Source organism: Oryza glaberrima, chromosome 3 (genome assembly GCF_000147395.1).
Source record: "Oryza glaberrima chromosome 3, OglaRS2, whole genome shotgun sequence".
Taxonomy (NCBI): domain Eukaryota; kingdom Viridiplantae; phylum Streptophyta; class Magnoliopsida; order Poales; family Poaceae; genus Oryza; species Oryza glaberrima.
In genome coordinates, this window is record NC_068328.1 from 32,375,107 (window position 1) to 32,398,374 (window position 23,268).

Below are 23,268 nucleotides of genomic sequence, written 5' to 3' on the forward strand. Positions count from 1 at the left end.
GGAAATTGTTCTTAGATTGAAATTTCCACCTGGGTAAACATGCTTATCAAAATTTCATTTCATTATAGGTTCACTTTCACGGTATGGTTTTGTTGAGTGTTTTGCCTTTTTTTTTGAGTGACTCATTGAATTGTGATGTTTGTTTTCTTAGACACATATGCCATGCAAAATGTATCATTTTGTCATGATATACTGGACAGCTTAATGTTCAATGGCTCTGTTTAGGGAGCTTCGAGTTGTTATAGCTTCTCTAGAAACTCCAGCTTCTCAAACATGCCGGATTCTTATCTAAATTATGATAATCTTTATAACTATAGAATTCAAAAAGTGAATGAAGCTAGCTGCCTAAACAAGGTCAGTACCACTTTGCAATGCAAAAGAAGTACAACTCATTTACTATAGCATTGCGACTACATGCAAAGCTGTCGTGTTTTATTGAGCTCATTACTAAAGCATCTTTATGCATGTGCTATGCCAAATAATTCCAGTAACTCACGAAGAGAATGGGCTTTTGAAAATGTCGTAGTTCTCTTACCGCCTTTTTAATGATCGCGTTTGCAATGCTATTGAACAAATTTGTAAGATCAGAGCATAGACATGACATTTCCGTTAGGACATATCCTCTCCATCCTAAAAAAGTCCAATCCTAAATGCGAACATGAACACATGTGTCAAATTTTGTAACTAGAGTTTAATTGGTTTTGGGGACAGAGTAGTACATGATTGTACAGAGAGTTACCTGTCCAGTTAAAAAAATATTTTGTATCTAAATATGCTTACAATTAATGCGGATTGTAGAAATTCTAAGGGTGAGTTCTTTTCAGTGCATTAATTATGCATTTTACAAGGTACCTTTTAATAATGGCTTAGATGGTGTGTTTTCTTTCTTTAAAAAATACATATTTTTAAAACTCATACATTCATTAAAGTTTTTTTTCTAATACTTAATCATTACACGCTAATGGACCACTCTGTTATGTGGTCGGGAGGGAAGGATTTCCAACCTTAGTTAACGAACAAAGCCTAAGTTTATCTCATTTCTATGCTTAATTATCAAAACACAGTTGTTTGTTCGATTTAAATTATGCAATATTACCGTCCCATAAGTTGATTCCCACACTTTCTTAAAAAATCAAAACCATAAAAGTTTAAGTCTCTCATCCTTTTCTCTATATAGCATCGACGATTGCCAATATTTGAATTTTTAAACTTAATTTAGAAGTTGATTTTATTTTTTTCATCAAAATTTATCTTTCAGTATTGACATTCAAGTACCGTATATATAAAAGTTTTACCTAAAATTTGTTAATCTTTTACTACCAAATAACGTATTATCCGCATTTGACAAAACGATGTGAGTCATGTGACCCTAGATATCAACCACCACTGCCCCAACATTGCACTCACTCTACTAACCATAAACTGCGTCGAATCGAATCGGTCGTAGTACTGCAGTACTAGTACAAACTGCAACTACAATCCTATATCCAAGCCGCGGTTGAGCCCAACCCCGTCCCCGTGCGACGCGACACGAGCCACGCGAGCCCCCTCCTCATCGCACTTCCTCCTCACCGCGGGGACCCTCCTCGTCTCTCCTCCCCCCTCCAGATCGAACCGAGACTCCGAGAGAGAGGAGGCAGCCGCCGCACGCCACCACCGCCGTCGCGCGAGGAGCTACCGGAAGCGCCGCCCCGGAGGAGGAGGAGGAGGAGAGAGCAGAGGAGGGAGAGAGGGGGATCCGGCGAGATGGGAGTCCCGGCGTTCTACCGGTGGCTGGCGGACCGGTACCCGCAGACGGTGTCGGACGCGGTGGAGGAGGAGCCCGTGGAGCTCGAGCCCGGCGCCTTCGTCCCCGTCGACCTCCGCCGCCCCAACCCCAACGGCCTCGAGTTCGACAACCTCTACCTCGACATGAACGGCATCATCCACCCCTGCTTCCACCCCGAGGGCCGCGTACGATCCGATTCCCCCCATCCCCTTCTCTGTCTCCTCCTCCTCTTCTAATCGATCTCACCATGGATTTGGCCCGCCTCTCCTGCAGCCGGCTCCGACCACCTACGACGAGGTGTTCAAGTCGATTTTTGCCTACATTGACCACCTCTTCGGCCTCGTCCGCCCGAGGAAGCTCATCTACATGGCCATCGGTGAGTTGCTTCTATATCTGTATGTGTATGCTTGCTGCTGCTGCTGCTGCTACTGCGTCGTGATGCTAAGTTGTGGGGTGTATGTGTGTGGATGCTCTGTCTGCTTGCGCAGATGGCGTCGCGCCAAGGGCGAAGATGAATCAGCAGAGGTCTAGACGTTTCCGGGCTGCTAAGGATGCGGCTGACGCGGTAAGGTTATTGCTTTTGTGGTTGCGGTGCCACCTGCCGCCGACATTGAGGGTAAAGGCGGTTGTTCACCGGTTGTCGCTTTGTTCAGGCAGCTGAGGAGGAAAGGTTGAGGAAGGAATTTGAGGCTGAAGGCAGGACTTTGGTTGCGAAGGAGAAGTCAGAAGCGATCGACTCAAATGTCATAACTCCTGGGACACCATTCATGTTTGTACTCTCTTCGGCGCTTCAATACTACATACAGCTGAGATTGAACCACACACCTGGGTGGCAATCTGTCAAGGTGTTGAATGTTTATATTACTTGTTTGGATAGCATTGTAAAATTAGTCCATTTCTGGATGTGTTCTATCATACTAAATGTGAACTGTGTTGGGCATATATTTCAAGGTAATGCTTTCTGATTCGAACGTCCCTGGGGAGGGAGAACACAAGATTATGTCATACATCCGCCTGCAGCGCAATCTCCCAGGATTTGACCCAAATACACGCCATTGTTTATATGGCCTTGTAAGTTCACTAGAAAGTTACAAAGTAGCTGTTGGCTTGTTGTTTGCATTCCCTCTGCTTTAAACACCGGCTGCCACATTCTCCAGGATGCTGATTTGATCATGCTTTCTCTGGCTACTCATGAGGTCCACTTCTCCATTTTAAGAGAGGTAAATCTTCTGATGATTCTTTGCTGAAGACTTTTTTGACCAGTTTTAAATAGTTATTTTCTCTGTCCTTTATGTTTTACCTTAGGAGTACTTCCATAACTACATAATTCAACTGACTTTACAGGTGATTACCATGCCAGGGCAACATGAAAAATGCTTTCTCTGTGGTCAAGTTGGTCACTTGGCTGCTGAATGCAGAGGATCTGGTCAGGCTGATAAGACCGTGGAGCTCCCTCCTATCCATAAGAAGAAGTATCAGGTATTCGGACTACACCACCTTTTGTTTTAGTGTATTTTCGTATTTCTATTCATTGCCAACTTATTTTGAGGGGCCACATCTGAAATAATTCGTAAGCTGTGGCTCCTCATCTTTTACTGATGTCAATATACCGTGTAACTATTTACCTGTTTACAGTTTCTTAACATCTGGGTTCTGCGTGAATACCTGGAGAAGGATTTGGAAATTGTTGATCCCCCCTTCAAGATAAACTTTGAGCGTGTTGTGGATGATTTTGTTTTCATGTGTTTCTTTGTTGGGAATGACTTTCTGCCTCACATGCCAACTTTGGAGATCCGCGAGGTCTGTTGATTTCGCAGACTTCTCTCTAATATTTTAATAGGGATTCTTTATTTATCAATCGTGTAACCGATGCTTATACGCCAAGTGATTAATTTTCTGTTTTGTTCTGTAGGGTGCCATTAATCTTCTCATGAATATATATAGAAGGGAGTTCACATCAATGGGTGGTTACCTCACCGATGGGGGTGAGGTAAAGTTCCTTTGCTCACATTCTTGTGTGGTTCAAACTTTGAATCCCTAATAATGCATTGCCTTTTGTTTTGACATGTGCTTATAGAATGTAGAATAGATCAGTGCTCAGTGATCAATGTAACTTGGATTATCTTAACTGTAACTTTATGATGAACTAACACTTGATCAATTACTGTGATGTTTCCATATTATATCACTAATTTTAGGGCAGGCTATTGAGAAAATTATCTGTGGATCTACATGGTTATGCTGTCATGTAGTACCATTACTCTGTAGGTTATTAGGCTACAGTGTTACTGATCCCATCAACTCCTAACTATTGAAGAATTGATGCCTGGAATATATATGTTGTACTTTGGTGGGCTAGAAAGTTCATAGACTCTGAATAATTAAGATGTCAGCACTTTAGCTAGATCGATTATCGAACATCGAAGTGAAGCTTATTTCCTCATCTATAGTTTGTTGAAGCATTAAAATATAATTTTGTGGACTCTTCTGTCTGCACGAGTTCAATTCTCATATCACATTTAATGGCATTAATTTTACAGTCCAGCGACAAAGAGATGCTAGCTAAATGGCTCATATGTTTGTTCTCTCAGTATTGATTGGCCTAGCTTCTCTGAATTCTATTAGTTAGGACTTAGGATCAGCTATTTAGTGTGGAGATTGTATCATTAATAGCAGCAAGTCAGTAAGCAAGAAATAATAAGGTCACCCCCTAGGCATTCCCCTCTTCTCATGTGTAGTTCCTTTGTTCCCCTGCACATCATGTTAGTATAATCCTTTGTGTTTATCCATTACTTAGCTAGTAAGAAAATATACAGCTGGCAGGAGTAGTAAATTTGGAATTTTCACTTTAGCTGTAAACAACAGGATGAACATTATGCCAGATATGTACCCTTCTAAAGCTACTGTAGCACTGTCGGATGTGTTACAGGGTGTATATCCATTACTGTAGCACCGACTTAAAAGTCCTATAGAAGGACATGTACCCTTCCAAAGTTAGTAAGCTTTTCAGCAACACAATCATAATTTCAGCTTGACTGTAGTTCAGAAGTGATCCTACCAACACATCATATTTTCCCTTCTCATGTGTACTTATAATTATTGAACGATAAGGCTGCTTATTTCCTTTCAGCACCACTTTTACAGGACCACATACACCACATTCACAGAATTTCTTACTGAAGGGACGGCTTTTCATAATTGAAATATGGTTGTGTTATCATTATTTATGCAGAAGTAATTTCTATATGGACCCCATGGGCATATTGTTTTGAGCCATTGCTTGTGAAAACAAATTTATTTAGGATATAGACAAATATATGCTATTTTAGCAAAAAAAAAAGTAGTGTTTGGCTTTACCTTGTTTGACGAATATGTTGTGCTATAGTTCATTAGCACACTATGGGCCATTTTTGGTATAGTTTTCCTTGTTTGGCTTGGCTTCTCCCTTTGCTACCTTCCAACTGGAGCATATTGGCTTTACCTGGAGATATTCATGTTTTTCACTTCAAGCACTGAAATCTTGTTTTGGTGAGTTTGTGGTGTGACCTAACAATATGAGTTTGTGGTGTGACCTAACAATATGCCCTATCTAGTTTTTATCATCTATTGGTATGGTAGAATTATCACTCTGTTCATGTAGTGAACGGTATAGTCCAAGTGATAGAACCATCCTAGTTTAGTCCAAGGGATAAAGTATGAACATCTTTTAGAGTTGTGGGACCAGTTGTGAACGGTATAGTTGAGGGACAAAAACTAGACCAACGCCATTGTTGAAGGACCAAATGTGGACTTCCTTGACCAAATTAATGTAGCTTGAACATGCAGTTCTTGCTGCAATAATGGCATATTCTGGACATCATGCAGTTCAAAGGAGCACACATTTTTAAGTCAATTCACTATTTCATTGCAGGTGTAATTTTAAATGGAAGAATTCTCTAAGTTTTCATCTGTTCTGATTTAATTATCTTGGCTTCGTAAGGAGCCAGGGTTGTGTTACAATGAACTTATAAGCTTATAAAGCAACAAATGCCCTTTTACCGCAGAATGCATGGACTATATTTTGCATGAGGACAATTGCCTGACATCATGACATTTTATCTTTTTCAATAAAGGTTTTGTTGGATCGAGTGGAGCATTTCATTCAATCTGTTGCTGTCCATGAAGAGCAAATTTTCCAGAAGCGTGCACGCATTCAGAAGGTACTTTGCACCTAAATCCTCCAACCAGTGCCGCCTTGGTTCTTTAATCCTATAAATTTGTCATGTATGCAAATGCACAGAGATCTATCTATCTCCAACTAAGTCTGTCTTTTGGTAGTGCTACATCAGGGTACACGCTTATGATTGCTATATTGCAGGCTATCCAGAACAATGAGGAGAGGAATAGAGTGCAGACAGAGAACTCTGAGGATAATCAATATGTGGACAAGGTTTACTTTTCTCCTCTTATAGAATCATGTTGACAATATATGATAATTAGATGTCATATTTAAGTTGTGTTAGAGCAGCCAGTATTTCTTAGAGGAATCCTAGTTTGCACTGATTTTTTCAGCATCACCTATTAATACTTCAAATCATCCTATTTTTTTGACGGTTTGTTCTTCTGAAACATATAAGCAAAATATGTCTGACACTGCTACAGAGCATGATCTACTGTCCTACTGTCACTGTCAAGTATTACAAAAACGACTAGAAATTTATATGGAACCATACAATGCTAACTTATGTTTTCCAGGCAGGTTTCAAGACTCTAGGTTTTCCAGTAAGCCAGTTGTTTGTACAAACTTTACCCATATGATATAATCGCATACACATATTGGCACAAAAGATGCATAATGAAGCCTGTATGCGCAACCTCATGGGTTAATGTCCTATGGTTCATGCATTGGTGGCTATACTAGTGTGTGAGAATTGTCTGCTTTTAGCCAGTAGTCCGAGAGAATGTTTTATCCTATTCATTGATTGGATACTACTGGTTCTGTAGTTAGGCCCTGTTCGTTTCTGAGTCAAGGAGATGATTAAATTTTGGATACTCGTGGCACGCTTTTCAAACTGCTAAACGGTGCGTTTTGTGCGAAAACTTTCTATATGAAAGTTGCTCTAAAATATCATATTAATCCATTTTTCAAGTTTGTAATAATTAAAACTCAATTAATCACACGTTATTATCACCTCGTTTTACGTGAAACACTTAATCTTTATCTTCATCTTCATCTTCAGGAGAATCAAACACCACCTTAGTCACAAATAGATGTTTAAGTTTTGCAATGGGTGGGTCAGTGGCTAAATAAGCAGTTAAATAATGGAGCTAAGGAAATCTTAAAGTTTTCTTGAAACTTGCACACACAGAATGTAGTATGAATCTGGAGGTCTTTTACTTTACATGTTAATTTCTTCTTTTATTGTAGTGTTATATTTTGTAGTGTCGATGCTCAAGATGAACTTTTGACATGTAAATTTCTATATTGATTACTTGAACTTTTTATGTTGAGCAATAGCTTGCTGTATTAAGTAGAGATTCTATAAATAATCTCCATCATCATGAAGCTTGGTACTCCCCAGGGCAGAATTGTCTTGGCATATGTCGAGATTCTAGTGCTCTCAAGATGGTTCCTTTGAGAACCAATGCATTGCTCTTAATTTTTGTACACCGTGTTGCTTGGTACTCCCTCCGTCCCAAAATATAAGGGATTTTGGATGGATGGGACACATCCTAGTACTACCTGTCCAGATTCGTAGTACTAGGATGTGTCCCATCCTTCTAAAATCCCTTATATTTTGGAACGGAGGGTGTAGTTAGTATCTGCTCCTATTTAAAGAGGCTTTGTCGATTATCATTTATGATGCACCGTTATATGGAATAATTTAGACTTCTAATGACTTTGTTGTCTATTCAACTTTGTTTATGTTTCATTTCATCTTTGCATATATGATTTTTTATGGTATATAAAGTATTTTATACTGTAATTCACAGTTTATTTTTTTAACTGTTAGCTCCAAAACATTTTGGTTTTCTGCTGATTGTGACATGGAAGCTTGCAAATTGTCCGCTGTAACTTGTAAGTCTTGCCTAACGATTCTGTTTTCACTGAAAACCTTCAGGTAAAATTAGGAGAACCAGGATACAGGGTGAGATACTACGCTGAGAAGTTTAAAGAAGAGGCAGAACTAAAACCCATTGATCAAGTTCAGAGAGATGTTGTGAGTTTTCTTGCCAGGCACTTTTGGTTGGTGGAATGGCAATATTTCCTACAGTAATGATAAGCATTACCATCTGACATGCTTCTTTTGTTTTTTGTATTTTTCATCTGTAAATATGCCTAGATTTTGTATTTTGAAAATAAAATGATCCATCACAATTTTATTACCCAGAATGTCATGGCTCATGAATGGTGCCTTTTTTTGGTTTTGCAACAACTAAGTTGTTCTAGTTAACTGCAATTGACAATCTGCCCTCTGTATTCGCAATGGTGCTAGTCGTATCGGCTGATATTAATATATACTGATAAAAGGATAGATTTTACTTTGTTTAGAATCAAAATTGAATTTGGTCCCTAATGCTCTCAAATTGATTTTTCTGTTATTTATGTAAGAATACCGATTGGTTTTTGGCACATAGGGTATTAGACTATACAGGTCGCATTTTCCTGCCTGTTGATTTGCATGCCAATTTTGCTGATGGTCAATGATCTGCTTCAGATATCGGGTGTTAGTTCTAGCAAATCTGCACCAACTGGAACTTCTTTTGGCGCTTTTTTAGCTCGACAAGTTCACCTGCTTTTATTTATTTATTTAAAGAACCCATTTAGACCTATACTAATTGTTTTACTGTGTACATATCTGGTAGCGTATGATGTAACTGATATCCACCATGAATCCGCCTATCTTTTTATTTTGTCATCGGGCACTTTAGCACTTATTTTATCTGAAGTTAGCGTTAATCCATGTTTCAGGTCCAGAAATATGTGGAAGGTCTTTGCTGGGTTATGAGATACTACTATCAAGGTGTTTGCTCATGGCAGTGGTAAGAGAGGAGCACCACCTGATCTTTCTGGAAGTTTCTTTAGCTGTTACGGATAAGAAAATTTTTCACTTTATTATGATGTAACTCATTAAAGTTGCTAACTGCTTGCACATACTCAAGAACCTTACTTTTGATTTACAATTGAAACTCCCAGTTTTATGGTTTGTTATAGCAACGTCATGAGTAAATATTGAATCTTCTAGAATCAAATATTATGCACTGATTTTTTTTGGGTGAATAAGTTAGTTCCAATATTTGTCAATCCTGAATCTAAGCGATACTCTGGTGTGACTTTCTCACCGACTTCTGTTATTTGTGCTGTACTGCTGTGGAATAGTTACTATGTCCAATAGATAGACATAGTTCTAGCAGGTTCTTGTATGGTGATCATTTTGCATACCTGATGCTTGTGACAGAATATAGATAAAGCTTCTCACTAGCATTTTCTTGTATTTGGTATCAACTATCAACTCCAGTTCCTTTTGGTCCACAACAGGTTTTATCCATACCATTATGCACCTTTTGCATCAGACCTGAAATGCTTGGCTGAATTGGAGATTACATTTTTCTTGGGTCAACCTTTCAAGCCATTTGATCAACTAATGGGAACACTACCAGCTGCTAGGTTTGTTATTATTTGCTAATGAATCTTGCCCATGTTTGGATAGGAAGAGTGACAAATATTGCAAGGGTAAGATGAATCACTATTTATTTTGCTGCAGTTCCAATGCGTTGCCAAAGTACTATGGGGATTTGATGAATGATCCTAATTCACCGTTGAAGTCTTTCTATCCCAAAGGTATTATTATCTCTCACCGAATGAAAAGTGAAATGTTCAAGTCTATAAGAGACTCCAAAGTAAAGAAAGACGTGGGTTTTTTCTCTTAAGGACCTTATTATGTGTAGGGTTGCAGTTCATGCTTGTAAAATCTTGCGACATTGTTCCATGATACCTTGTTATTGCAACTGCAGATTTTGAGATAGACATGAACGGCAAACGTTTTGCATGGCAGGTAATGCATGGAATGGACAAACCAATGTTTCCTCCAGACAACTAGTTTAAATATTCTTTAAAGGTTGATTTATGTTCTTTTGTTCTTTCCAGGGTATTGCAAAATTGCCTTTTATCGATGAAAGGCGTCTGCTTGCGGAGACGCAGAAGCTTGAAGAAACATTGACAGTATGTAGTTTTTAGGATCAGGCTACCTGACCTGTATTTTTTGGACCCTTCTCTATTAACTTTCTGGACATTTGTCCTTATATATGGATTGCAGTTGCCCAGTGTGTTTATATTGTCACCATCTTTTGCAGGATGAAGAGAGATTCAGGAATAGGACAATGTTTGACATCCTTTACGTGCGGGAAACTCATCCATTGGCAGCTCAAATTGCATTTCTATATCAGATGTGCTCTCAATCACCAAATGCTTCCTATATAATTCCCATTGGCCCTGCTGCTAGGTCTGTAGAACTGCAGAATACATTAAGATCAGCCTTTGTCTAAGTTACTCCACCCTCTTGATATATTTAAAGTATTTCTTCATTGCTTGCAGTGGTGGAATGAACGGATTTCTTTGTTTATCTGAAAGGAACTGTTACAGCATCGCGGTAACATCTCCAGTTAAGGGGTTCAATGGCATCGCCCAGAACAGAGTTCTGTAAGTACCTTAAAACATATAGCCAGCCAGTAGTCCCCACTAAATCTTCAAGTGCTATATGCCTTTTTTTTTTCAGGAATGCAACCTACCTTAACCCTCAGTATCACAAACACATTCCTGAGCCTCCGGAAGGTGTCATCATACCTGCAAAGGTAAATCCTAGTCCTTTATGCAAGCAGGATAACTGATAGTTCTTCCTAATAATAAACTTAAACATTTCTAGCTCAACATTGTTCATATAACTTAACTTTTTAATTTATGTGCGAAGTATCTCATACTTACAAAACATACTTTTTTATGAAAGAAAAATGTTAGTGCTACTTCTATGTAACCAATCAAGTATTTCTTGTGGACTATTAGTGGATAAATTTTGGCTGCATGCAAGGGAGTATAATATTTACTTGTCCCGACAGTTTTATACTTCAATTGTCCTTTCAGTTATATGGTTTTCACCCTTCCATATTTTCACAGTTATGTTTTGAGAAAAGTACAATTGAAATAGGAGTATATTATATATTCATTCTGTGTGAAGAGATTGACCTTGACATATTTGAGATAAAATTTATGAGCCAATGCTGTGTATGATATTGTAGATATTGAAGCCTAGTGATTTCAAACCCTTTCCTATTTTGTGGCATGAAGATAATAGTCGGCGTCAGCCAAGAGAAAGGTATGGCTTTAATTTCCATTGGCAGAATCTTTTTCATTTGCACTATAAATTAGAAACTGCTATTTAAAGCATTGCTCATGGATTTGCTATTTCAGTTTTGTATAGATTAATTCTTTTTGGAATAATGCTTTATTTTGACCAGTATTTTTTTTCTTTAGCTGTAGCCTGAACAATCTGATCTTATATTAGCTCTCATCATAATTGCTTTTCTGATTACAGGCCTCAGGTTTCTGGAGCTCTGTCAGGCTCTGTCTTAGGAGAGGCTGCACATCGCCTGGTGAAAAACTCACTGCAGATAAAATCCGGCTACTCTGCTGGGCTGCTTGACATGCCATACAGGGGTGCCCCCTATGGTCCTGGAAACAGACCTAGGCCTGCTGGACCATTGGGATATGAGAGAGGTTTTGTTGAAAATTCATACAATGGACACATGTCCAGAAGCGTTCCGAATTCTCATCCTCAGTTCTTCGGCGACGCTCAAGCCAACAGACAGAATGTGAGGATACTGGAACGACCAAACTATCGAAACAACGACAGTGCCATCCATTCAGGGATGTCGCAACTAACAATCCAAGATGGCCCAAGGATGCATCAAAACAACAGGATGCAGAACTCCGGATTTTCACCTAATCAGCCACATCCCAATCAGTATGCAGGATTCCCACCCCAGCGTCCCATGCAGAACTCCGGTTTTACGCCACAGCGACCTGCACAATATTCAGGATTTCCACACCAGAGGCCTGTCCAAATAGGACTTCAACATCAGCCAGCAGTAAATGGGATTCAACCACCGTTACCCCCCAGTGCATGGATTGGCAGGCCAATAAGTGGAGTCCCAGCAGGAGTACCTGCCAAGCAGGATCCTAGGATGGCCATGGATAGGCAGCCCAAACAAGATAACTCGAGATCACAGCATGACAAGAGACAGCAGGCTACCAAGGTAGTATACCGTGTCAAAGGTCAAGGTCCCAATGGCCTGAGTGAGTGAAAAGTATCCATGAAATCATCCTCAAATCGCAGTATAACCAGGAATCGCCTTTAAGTTTGTTTGTACGATGTTCCATGTGAGTGGGCATGCTGCTACTGGGAGAAGCGACACTGGAAGTCTGCAAGCTCCTAGTGAAAGCAGCCATAGGATTTACTTTATTTTACCACCCCATCCATTTACATTCCATCATTGAGTTGTTGTATAACGTCCAAAGGAGTTGGTTTTGGTTAAGTTATGATTTAGGGATTTAGACAGAAACTTCCGTAGTTAGGACAAACCTTGAGCAACAGGCAAAGCACCGCCATTGTAAATCTGTAAGCTAGATCAACTCTGATCAACGCTGATGTGATATTGTTACTTCTTTTGTGAACACTCCCTGGCTACCCAGTGCTGACTATGTCTGTATTATTGCTCCTGGGTGGTAATGTCTTTGATGATGAATATAATAAATCTTGCCATCAAGTTTCTTACCCTGCAGCTCAATAATACCCTGCAGTTGATACTTCGTCCATATCAGAATACCCAGAATAATCTAGTATGAGATGTGATATATTATAATACATTCGTAGTATTAGGATATGTCATATCATTACTAAATTAACTTATTTTGAATTGGAGGATCCAAGCATCTTATGCTTAAGGTCTCAGGTCTCTATAAGCTATTTTCTCCGTTTTCAAAATATAAAGGGTTTTGGTTGGATAAAATATATCCTACCGCTACGAATAAATTTTTTTATCAGTTTTATTCTAAAATATAAGATAATATGTCGAATCTAACTCAAATCCCTTTAAAAAAAATCATGATTTTGTACTGCCAGTCGTAGGGCAACTTTGACTGCTACCTGTCTGAAGCAAACATCCCGAATCACCTCGCGTGCTGCAGAAAGGAAGTATACACGCACCCCGACCACTCCAACTACGTTTCAAAATATTCAACACCATTGATTGTTCAGTACGTGTTTAACCATTCGTCTTATTAAAAAAATTAAATAATTATTTATTCTTTTTATATCATTTGATTCATTGTTAAATATACTTTCATGTACACATATAATTTTACATATTTTATAAATTTTTTTAAAAAGACGAACGGTCAAACATGTGCTAAAAAGTCAACGGTGTCATGCATTTTGAAACGGAGGGAGTATTCTACTCCCTCCCGCAGCACGCCTCCAGCCTTCCCGCCAAACTCTACGCCCACCCGCCACGATCCCACCCGAAGTCCCCGACAGGTGGGCCCGCATATTGCCCCTCCCGCGCGCGGCCTTGCCCGATCCGTAGCTATAAACCCAGCGCGCCGTGGCGGCCTCTCTTTCCCGCGACCACCACCTCACACTGGCGCCAGCGCCACGCGTCGACTCCTCATTGGCTCCCACCTCCTTCCACTCCTCCTCCTCCGCTTTATTCCCACCTTTCCCATCGCCTCTCTCGCTTTCCCCTTCTCTCCTCTCGCTTTCCTCTCCTCTCCCATCCCAAACCCCCCCACCTCGAGCTCTAGGGTTTCGCGGATCGAGGGGCGCCGCGGCTAGGGTTTGGGTGGGGGGTGCCTGCGCGATGGCCGCTCCGGCGGCGGAGTCGGCGGTGGTGGGGGTGGGGGTGGATTCGGTGACGAGCGCGGCGGTGAGGGATGGCTTCGCGGAGCTGGAGCGGCAGCAGCAGCTGCTCGCGACCTGCACGCGCCTGTACCAGCAGCTCACGGAGCACTTCGGCTCGCTGGAGCGCCGCCTCGCCGCGCGCTCCGAGACGCTCCGCACCAAGCGCCGCTTCCTCGACGTGCGCACCTCCCGCAGGCTCGAGGCGCTCCGCCGCCGGGAGGCCTCCATCGACGGCTCCGTCTCGCTCGCGCTCTCCCAGCTCGATTCCCTCGCCAAGGGCGACGCGGGGACGACCGGCTCCGCCTCCGCCGACGCCGCTGGAATCGCCGAGGGGCTCAGGTCGCTCTGCGCCAGCATGGACTCGGCCGGGTTCTTCACCTTCGTGGTCGCGAGGCGCAAGGAGGTGGACGCGCTCCGCGCCGAGCTCCCCGACGCGCTCAAGCGCTGCGTCGATCCGGCGAGGTTCGCCATGGACGCGGTCTCCGAGGTGTTCCCCATCGACAAGCGGGCGGTGAGGTCCCCCACCGACCTGGCGTGGGCGTGCGTGCTCATCCTGGAGGCGGTGGTGCCGTCGCTGGCCGATCCGGACCCGGAGATCGGGGCGGCGCGCCCCATGGTGCCGCAGGCGGCGCGCGAGAGGGCGCGCGGGATGGCGAGGGAGTGGAAGGACGCGGCCGAGAAGAAGGGCGGGGTGGAGGGCGCCAAGCCACCGGATGCGCACGCGTTCCTGCAGCACGTCGCGACATTCGCAGTCGCAGAGAAGGAGGACAAGGAGCTCTACAGGAGGATCGTCGTGAGCTTCTCGTGGCGGAGGCAGATGCCGCGTCTCGCTATCACACTTGGCCTCGAGGATGAGATGGATGGTAACTAATTTCTTTGAGCTCTCATCTCATCTCATCTCCCTAATTTTTTTTCTTGATGTTTGATTCAGTTGATGCGGAGCCTAGAATCGTTTTAATTGCTTTAGATCTAGCATACAGTAGTCACTGCAAAGCTCATAAAATTTGTTCAGGCCTTCATGGAATCGCAGATCAGAGCAGCAGTGCGGATTGCTGTGGTACCGCGAGTGGTGCTTGGGTTATTGCTGGGAGTGTGATTAGAGTATGCATAGTTACATTAAGTGAGCGTGTCCTTTGCCGGGACTGTGTTGTCGCTATCCTGGACAAATGCTGGAAAACGTTGCAGTCTTTACCCAGTCATATGGCCTGCACGAGGACCACTTTGACTGTTGCATTCGTCATCAAGATTAGTGGTGCTTGTCCTGGCCTCCTGGGCCACTGAGTGCGATCCTGGAGATTCGTTTTGATTATTATCCTTATCCTTACAGATATATGGTATCATCTCTTTGTTGGATGAGCTTTATAAGCATCAATATAGAAATTTCATCTAGTTTTTTTTTGCCATATTCAACGATAAGTGTCCCTTTTTTTTTTCTTTTAATCAAATGATGCATAGGCTTTTGTTGTTATGCGATACATGCTTTTTCATCAATACTTGGAAAGCCTTCTCAAATGTTTCAACATCTCCAGGATCTGTTTTATCTACTGCGCTTGTTGTACAGCTACCAACCTCTCTGACTATTGGGCTGGGTTCATAGTTTTGTTTGGTTTGTTTAAGTAGCTTTGCTCCGTTCCCTTGTACTCTATATGGACTGATTACTATAGATCATTGTTCCTGTTTCTCGCAATGGTAGACCATTTCATTTATGGCCTGATTTGGATTGGGTTTGAATAAAATTTCTCAAGGAATCCTCCTCATCTACCACGCCCTGATAATTCTGTCCTCAGTTAAGCTGTCTTTTCTGATTGATTATTGTATTTGCAGATATCATTGAAGAGCTTATCACTAAGGGGCAGCAACTTGATGCTGTGAACTTTGCATATGAGGCTGGTCTTCAGGAAAAATTCCCCCCAGCCCCTCTTTTAAAAGCCTACCTTGAAGATTCAAAGAAGATACCCTCAAATTCAGATAACCTGAGTACTAGCACTGGCCAATCTGGGGTAAGTGAAATGGTTCTATATAATTATTTGAAGTCAATGCTGACCTCCTAATATGAAGTCTCTACTCTGTAAGTGGTATGTCCACAGGGCATTCTGAAATATGTTGATCAGTGCTTCTTGGTGGTATCATACTACTGTACCCCTGATTGCTTGCTAGCAATGCATTTGATCCTTTTAGTCTCCAGAGGCAATTTCTTTCAAGTGCTGCACTTGTTTCTTATACCAAATTAGAGGGTCTAATATTACTTCTGTTGCAGAGCAATGCCAATAAGAAGGAGCAGTCTGCACTGCGGGCTGTTATAAAGTGTGTTGAGGACCACAAACTCGAAGCTGAGTTTCCATTGGAGGATCTCCTTGAGCGGCTGGAAGAACTGGAGAAGGCCAAGACCGAGAAGAAAAAGGCGGCATCAAGCAGTTCCAGCGGTGGTAGCTCTGGTCCAGCCAACAAGCGCATCCGGGCAAGCACCGGAGGACCGATGCCCCCTGCCAAGGCAGGCCGTCTCACCGACTACACCGGTACACCGTCTTCGCCTGCCACCACCACGACCAATGCCACATTCATTCGCTCCCCGTCCCATGCCTCCTACGGTACAGCATCTCCTTACTCTTATGATAGGCCAGCTGCACACCCCCTCTACTGTGGCCAGAACACACTGGCAATGAGGGAGCCCTATGCATACCACCACCGATCTGAGGTATCCAGCGTCGGCCTCGGCATGTCATACCCATCCCCTCCCATGACCTACCCGGCCTATGCTGGATACAGCAATGGAATCGGCTACAGCAATGCAATGGCCCCAGCCTTTCACCACCAGGCTTACTACCGGTAGGATCAGTCGAAGCCGATGAAATGACAATGAGCTGAATCGCTGATGGTGGCAGGGCGGCTCGCCACCATGGCCATGTTTTGTAGTGACTGACTACAACGGTAGGTGGGTGGGGGCGTGTGTTCCTTAATACTAGAAGATGCTTGTGTTGGTTAGTTCTCCCCGTTATTAGCTGCTCTCGCTACTTCGCACTGAAGAAACTGAATGTAAATTATGGACGTGTTGTCCCTGGACCCTCGTCGTCATCTTGTGTTGTAATTCAGTCTAAACCACTCTAAAACCCACAAAAAAAAATCCGGCATGTAATCTTCAAGCACTGAACTATCTCGGCTTAATTAATGACTATCTTATGTTAGTTATAGCTTGTGCCTTTCTGGTGTTTGGTTGCTTTTTGTTGCTGGTATTAGTTGTAGCGCACGGTGTTGTTCTTGGAAGTTGCAAGCGGTTGCTTTGGTGTACTTTTGTTTCTGGTATTAGGTGTTGTTCTTGGAAGTGGTCGGTGATGACCATGTTGCGATGCGATGCTGATTGATTGCTTTATTATGCTTGTGAAGTATCATCATCAATCACATGGCTTCCGTTTCTGTTTGGAATAATTGGTTTCGTGCTATCGATGTGTTTGGCTGGCTTTCAGTTGCGCAGGTCGTTCGCCTTTTGGAGGGCACTCGTCATGTCGTCATCGCGCTGCGTTGCGTTCATAATTATGTTGGCTTGCATGCTTGCAATGATGCTTACCCCTCCTGCAACCGGCAACTGGCAAGCCATCCCGCTAGCTGATCGTTTTCTCCGCATGATTTGTAGTAGTACTGACCGGTTTACATCTACTACACGGCTACACCTTCATAAATCAGTTCCAGAAAGTTACGAATCGATGTACAATCTCTGTATACACTACATTTCATTGCATGTACAAATAACTTGATAAGAGTTCAGAACATGGATACTACTTCTATCGGTTGGATGTGGCAGAATACACGGGAAACTCTTCTGCCGTTTTTCATGGTAAAGAACAAAAGGTCGTACCTGCCCTAGTGTACACTGCGGCTTCCATGTCCATGCTCTGACGGCACACAATCCTGACCTAACCACCAGTTAACAACCGCGGCAAGTCCGCTAATCCATGAGGCGTATATCTCCATGGAACCAATCATCAACTGATCACCCTAAACATACTATTCTGTAGGGTGATCAACATTGCAACGGCCAAGGTCAGCTGCAGCCTGATTCCCAATTCCCCTGCGCCGCTGAGTTCACGTAGAGGCGATTGGATGTCCTGCATTCAAGTAGGACCGATGCTTGGAGATAATCTTAATCGACTTTTGTTTGCTCATTATCTACACCGGGTGATTCATCCGGGAGGAGGCCCAGAAGAGGTAGAGGCAGCAGGGAGCTGAGATTGCACACGACAATCAGAAGAGCAAGGTTTTGGAAGTTGTCTTTGGTGACTCCCAAGAACTGCGTCAGGCCTGCCCCCAACAGACCACCGGTGACGCCTCCAGCGTTGGAAATTGACATCAGAGTGGCGAACAAAGTTGCTTCCACTCCAGGAGGGCAGAGCTTTGCAGCCAGCACCAACACGGGCATAAAGGAAGCCTGCAGGACGAATTTTTTCACAGCATGAGTGCACATAAAGAATGCAGTTCTATTTCTAGAAAGGCCATAGCCATGGCCTAAGTACAGCATTTGAATAATACTGAAAATTGGTATGATGAATTTCGTAGTGTTCACATAGAAGTGTCATCTCCAAATGTGGAAGTTCTACGTTTTGGCAAATGGAGGGATCTTAGCAGCATCTTCCATGCTAATCCTAGCGTGGTATTGATAGGGATTCTGTTTTATTTACAGACGTAAAGAAACTAGGATGTACAGGATGGAGGTGTAATGTTACCCTTCAATGTAAAGCAACTAGGCTTCTATATCGGCTGCCATGAAAAATGTAAAATGAAAGCACATTTTCTTGCATTATACTCCCTCCGTCCCAAAATAAGTGCAGTTTTGCACTATTCATGTCTAACCTTTGACCGTTCATCTTATTTGAATTTTTTTAATAATTAGTATTTTTATTGTTATTAGATAATAAAACATGAATAGTACTTTATATGGGACTAATTTTTTTCAATTTTTTCATAATTTTTTCAAATAAGACGGACGGTCAAACGTTGGACACGGATACCCACGGCTGCACTTGGGACGGAGGTAGTATTACCTTAGGAAAATCCCCTTCCAGCTTGATCAGGATTTTTCTTATTGAGCAAAGAAATACAACATTTTTTTATGCTCTTCATACAGTAGTCAATTTAAAGAGCAGGGAATGTGTTAAACTGCTAATGGTTTACCCCAACTCCCCAAATCAAGTACTAGTTCTTGCAAAGAGGGTATCGTACCTGACCAAGGACAGTGATAATCAAGGAATCACCAATGGAGAACCATTCATCACTGATTCCAAGAACTCGATTGAGCCCAGTGACAAGAAGAACCTGACAATACCTAAGTTAAATTTAACAAATAATATAGTGGCAGCATTTACTAAAACAAGCATGTTCAGAATTTGACCTGTGTCATTCCAAGGGCAGAACCAAATATTGTAGTCACAAAAAAGATTTTTCTCAATGGAACTTCCTTCAAAAATGAATTATATACTCCTATGCCGACCAAGGATGCAATAGATGTAACGAGCGTGACACGCCCTAGAAACTCTGGAGTGAATCCAAGCTTATTTGTGCTGAAATTGGTCAGAAGGCAACATATGAAAATCAAACCATTTTAAATAGATAGCAATCAGACAAATTTATAAGGTGTTAATATACCAAGACAGAAATTTATGGTCAACTCTTGTTTCTTATGAATTTAAGAAGTACAAGAATCTAAACACGTGAAGGGTAATGCAATATGTAGTATTCAGCTAGAACAAAGAAATTTGTGCTAATAGCATATTCGATTCATTTCTAATTACTTTGGTGTGAAGTATGGTGAATATGATTTATATGACCCCTTTCTTGACACCACCGACAAACATACCACAGATTTGGTTACCTCCAGTTTTTGCTAGGAACTAATCTACTATACCCAAAGGAAGTTCAGTTGACTAATAATGGTGGCACAAAGAGGGCAGCTCAGACCTCTAGTGTTCTTAAGAAATGAAATTTTATCATGGTAGACAATATCTTCAATTGAAATCGCTGGGACAAGCTAAACAAAAGTTAGACAAAGTATTATGTGACCAACTAGAATTCAACTCTTCCAACAATTGTAAATCTGTTCACTGGTTGAAAACTTAATCCAACAGCTGTCTAGAGCAATCAAACCAAACAAGTGAGCATGTGAGAACATACATGAAGAAAAACATGGCAGAATCTGATTGTGGTGTTGCTTGCCAAAGGAATATGAACAAGGTGGGTAGGAAGATATTGGGTTGCTTTACTGAACTCCAAATCTGCATAATGTGCTCCTTAGAGCTCTCAATTAACCCTGAATCTGAAGATGAGGTAGCATTTTCTCCCAAAGGCAAACGCTTTTCATTCACAAGAACTGCAACAGTAGATGTCATGAGGGGCAAAAATGCCGTAACACCAAAGACAAATCTGCATTTGGGGAACCTCAGATCAGTGAACTGTTAAAATGAAGAGTTCTACGTATGCTTTTTGTTATAGGGCAAACCTTACGCCATAAGTATCAACTAGAGAACCACTGAAGTATGCGCTCATAACTCCTCCAATGGCTGATGACCCCCAACACAATGACTGGAGAGATCCAGATGTACTCTGTGGTTCACCACGAGCTCTCTCAACAACCATAGAGTCAACCACCTGCAGTAGTTTCAGGTAAATATGGAAACAAACAGAAGAACAAACACTTCTGCCATAACATGTGGTGAGAACAGAAATGATTTCAGCACATGGCATAAAAACAGATCTTTCTGTTTTCAGATAAATTTTGGAAACCATGCTTAACGTGTGAGGCCTGAACTGAACTGAGGTATTTAACATATTGATATATAAATGGTAACAATATGTCAACCACATATTTTGAGTTTCTTAGGACTCAACAAAAACTTGTCATGTCAATGAAGGAACTATCGTGCTATTGATGCAAATTGCAGCTTAGTAAATAGGACATTATGAGAAGAGATTCAAGGGATTATGTGCCACTATACAGATTAAGTAACTTTAAAAAAAACTCAGAAAACAACCTCCCTAACCTTAGGTTTACTGAACTGAAAGTTTTAAGTTCTAAATATGATTGTATTTATATAATAAAAGGATAGTTATCATATTATCATTTAGCTGAAGGTTAAGGATTACCCAGATTATAACACACAACTACCGATGAACAAATAAACTATTGTGAGCACATTTTTTTTTTCTGTTCTCACTTACAACATCAGCGATGGCAACTGCGAGAGATCCAAGAATAATAGAGAGTGCTGCACTGTATTTATCATCCACAATTGTTGCCATCAAACTCCACGAAAGAGCTCCGAGGAGTCCTGATAGAATAAGGTAAGACCTTCTTCGATATCCAAAGAGAGGGATGGAATCACTGCAATGGAAATCGAAACAATATAGCTTCATAGATAAGTGACACATAAACTATAAAAGAATGTTAGAAAGAAGATATGGTATTTTGCTGAGACCTGATAAAACCGTAAAGCGGCTTGACCAACCATGGCAACGCTGATAAACCAGATATAACTGCAGTCTAGACAACACAATTTGTCTTAATCTGTGCCAACACATATTATCCAAGAGTTAAAATGTTCAAAGAGAAAAAATATCTTTCCAACTTCTAAGAAATATTTTCCATGAACCCTACTGCTAAGCTCAAATGGAACAAAACTACAAAAGCACGCATGCCCAGAGACTCGAAAGAGACTGAAGGAGTTGCCACCATACCTCTGCTGGATCAAGATGAAGATCATCTTTTAAGTAAAAGCTCACAGCAAGCCTCGCAAGACCCAAAACTCCTTGCACGAAATAAACGATAGCAACAGCCACATTATCGGCGGACAAATCTACCCCAAATGCTTTGATGTATCTTGGCTTGGACTTGCTCCTGGAAATATCATCTGTACTATGTTGTCTCGTTTGCCACCTCTCAGAATCTCCATTGCTAGATGTTTCCCCTGCACTCAAAGTTACCTGATATGAATCATATAATATCTAGAAAGAACTCGTGCTTCCTACAATAGGTACCATGTTAAGAATGACTACAACATAAGCCAATTTTTACAACTAAATAATAAGTAGTTTCAGAAACACGAAACAGAACTTGAACTACACACTGGTGTTACACTTACGGAAATAACTAAATGGGCAAATCAGAACAGGATTTGACAAACACTGTCACTACTGTATTAGATAGATCCTTGTGCTAAGTGAGTCATAATAAAAAAACAATCCCACTACAAAGTAATGTCCCACGGCTAAAAGCACATATAGAACAATTGTTTTGATGGCTAATAACGCTGCGTAGACACCCTGATAATAATTACACTACGAAGACGTTGAACCAGGAAATGTTTAAGGTAGTGCCGCTGCATGCATATAACTGTAAGATAAAATTATTGTTAGACAATACAGTTTAAATATGCAAAATTATTGATACGGTTATGGACAGGCTTATATATGTAAACACTCCGTGATTAATCTAATCTACGTTGAGTCTCTCCGTCTCACAATTATAGTGTTCAGTTCATACATAATTAGCAAGTTACTACATATTAGTCAGCAGCTCAAAAGTGATTAGAAGAGGGAATCTCTATCCCAGCATTAGTATGGCTACATCCCTCAGGTTCACAACTTAAAAATTCGTAGCCCTAAAATTTCGAGGAATTGCTACCTCAGCTAGTTCCTAGTTGGGTCAATTTTGCTCAAACCCCAACCCTTGCACTGTTGCACACACGAACTGAATTCGAAACACAATTCCAATACATTTTCGCCAGCAACTCACCAGGTCGGTTGTCCGAGGACGCGGCAGCGCCGTCGAGGTTCAGGGAACCGATAGCAGAAGCCGCAGCGGATTCCCCCTCAGAGCCGCCGCTGGAGGCCATCTCCTGCGAGCGGCAGCGAGGCTCCGGCGGGCGGCGGCGGCGTACCGCGACTAGGTACGACGCGGCGGAGGGTCTGGCCGGTAGCGGGAGGGACGGCGACGGCGGCGGCGGCGGCGGCGAGAGCAGCAGCGAGCCGAAGGCCATCGTCTCGTCGTCCACGCGAGCGCGTGGCGAGAGCTTCGCCTCCTCTGCTCCTCTCCTCTCCTTGCGTTTCCTCCGGACTCCGCTCCACCGCGCCTTCTCCCTCCCCACTTCGCGGCGCCGTCTCTCTCCTTCCTTCTCTCTCTCGGCCACTGGAAATGGGCCAGGCCCAAACGTGTCCAAACCACTGGAGAAATAGGCTTCCTCGGGAGCTTTACCCAGCCCACCTGTACAAAGTTGGGCCTCCTTTTTGGCCCAACTCATAATTCCATTGGGAGCGGATAGCGATCCTATGCGAGGATTCCTTCATGTGGGCCCACCCCTCTGTGTTATGAACGAAACGGTCAAATGTAAAAATAAACACCGAAACGGTCCATTTTAGATTTGCACGGAGAACCCTGAGAGTTTCCGGTATAACCGTCAAGTCCCTCCTCCGCGTCCTCCGTTTTTTTTGAACGACTCGTACCAGACAAAGCAAAGTTCGTATTGCAGGAAAAAGAATACAAGATTACAGTTCTAGGAGATTGTAACTAAGAAAACGAAAAATAAA

At 42.2% G+C, this 23,268-nt stretch overlaps 2 protein-coding genes across 2 annotated transcripts; one reads left to right on the plus strand and one right to left on the minus strand.

Moving 5' to 3' along the window:
* The first annotated feature begins 1,551 nt into the window (after positions 1 to 1,551).
* On the plus strand, positions 1,552 to 16,889 carry LOC127766442 (5'-3' exoribonuclease 4-like). Its single transcript, XM_052291485.1, has 25 exons — positions 1,552 to 1,953; positions 2,042 to 2,144; positions 2,257 to 2,333; positions 2,422 to 2,613; positions 2,720 to 2,839; positions 2,926 to 2,988; positions 3,113 to 3,247; positions 3,404 to 3,568; positions 3,681 to 3,758; positions 5,881 to 5,967; positions 6,126 to 6,197; positions 7,870 to 7,968; positions 8,721 to 8,791; positions 9,288 to 9,416; positions 9,514 to 9,590; positions 9,764 to 9,804; positions 9,897 to 9,971; positions 10,103 to 10,251; positions 10,344 to 10,448; positions 10,525 to 10,600; positions 11,042 to 11,118; positions 11,338 to 12,103; positions 13,400 to 14,564; positions 15,526 to 15,701; positions 15,959 to 16,889. The coding sequence occupies exons 1-25, from the start codon at positions 1,747 to 1,749 to the stop codon at positions 16,529 to 16,531; spliced, it is 4,878 nt and encodes a 1,625-aa protein (XP_052147445.1). The 5' UTR covers positions 1,552 to 1,746; the 3' UTR covers positions 16,532 to 16,889.
* A 500-nt stretch (positions 16,890 to 17,389) lies between these two features.
* On the minus strand, positions 17,390 to 22,821 carry LOC127766248 (folate-biopterin transporter 1, chloroplastic-like). The gene is made up of 9 exons (XM_052291341.1): positions 22,478 to 22,821; positions 21,421 to 21,650; positions 21,162 to 21,226; positions 20,905 to 21,067; positions 20,186 to 20,334; positions 19,861 to 20,109; positions 19,082 to 19,250; positions 18,913 to 19,005; positions 17,390 to 18,121 (listed from the first exon to the last, which is right to left on the minus strand). Exons 1-9 carry the CDS (start codon positions 22,719 to 22,721, stop codon positions 17,837 to 17,839), a joined length of 1,647 nt encoding a protein of 548 aa, XP_052147301.1. The 5' UTR covers positions 22,722 to 22,821; the 3' UTR covers positions 17,390 to 17,836.
* Positions 22,822 to 23,268: the final 447 nt, after the last annotated feature.

Excerpts from the sequence above, each read along its gene's own strand:
- LOC127766442 (XM_052291485.1), top strand. The coding sequence starts at position 1,747 with ATGGGAGTCCCGGCGTTCTACCGGTGGCTGGCGGACCGGTACCCGCAG. Across the intron at positions 3,248-3,403 it reads TCCATAAGAAGAAGTATCAG|TTTCTTAACATCTGGGTTCT; the intron begins GTATTCGGACTA and ends ACCTGTTTACAG. Across the intron at positions 3,569-3,680 it reads CAACTTTGGAGATCCGCGAG|GGTGCCATTAATCTTCTCAT; the intron begins GTCTGTTGATTT and ends TTTGTTCTGTAG.
- LOC127766248 (XM_052291341.1), bottom strand. The coding sequence starts at position 22,721 with ATGGCCTTCGGCTCGCTGCTGCTCTCGCCGCCGCCGCCGCCGCCGTCG. Across the intron at positions 21,651-22,477 it reads GTCCTCGGACAACCGACCTG|GGGAAACATCTAGCAATGGA; the intron begins GTGAGTTGCTGG and ends CTTTGAGTGCAG. Across the intron at positions 19,006-19,081 it reads CTGCCCTTGGAATGACACAG|GTTCTTCTTGTCACTGGGCT; the intron begins GTCAAATTCTGA and ends AGGTATTGTCAG.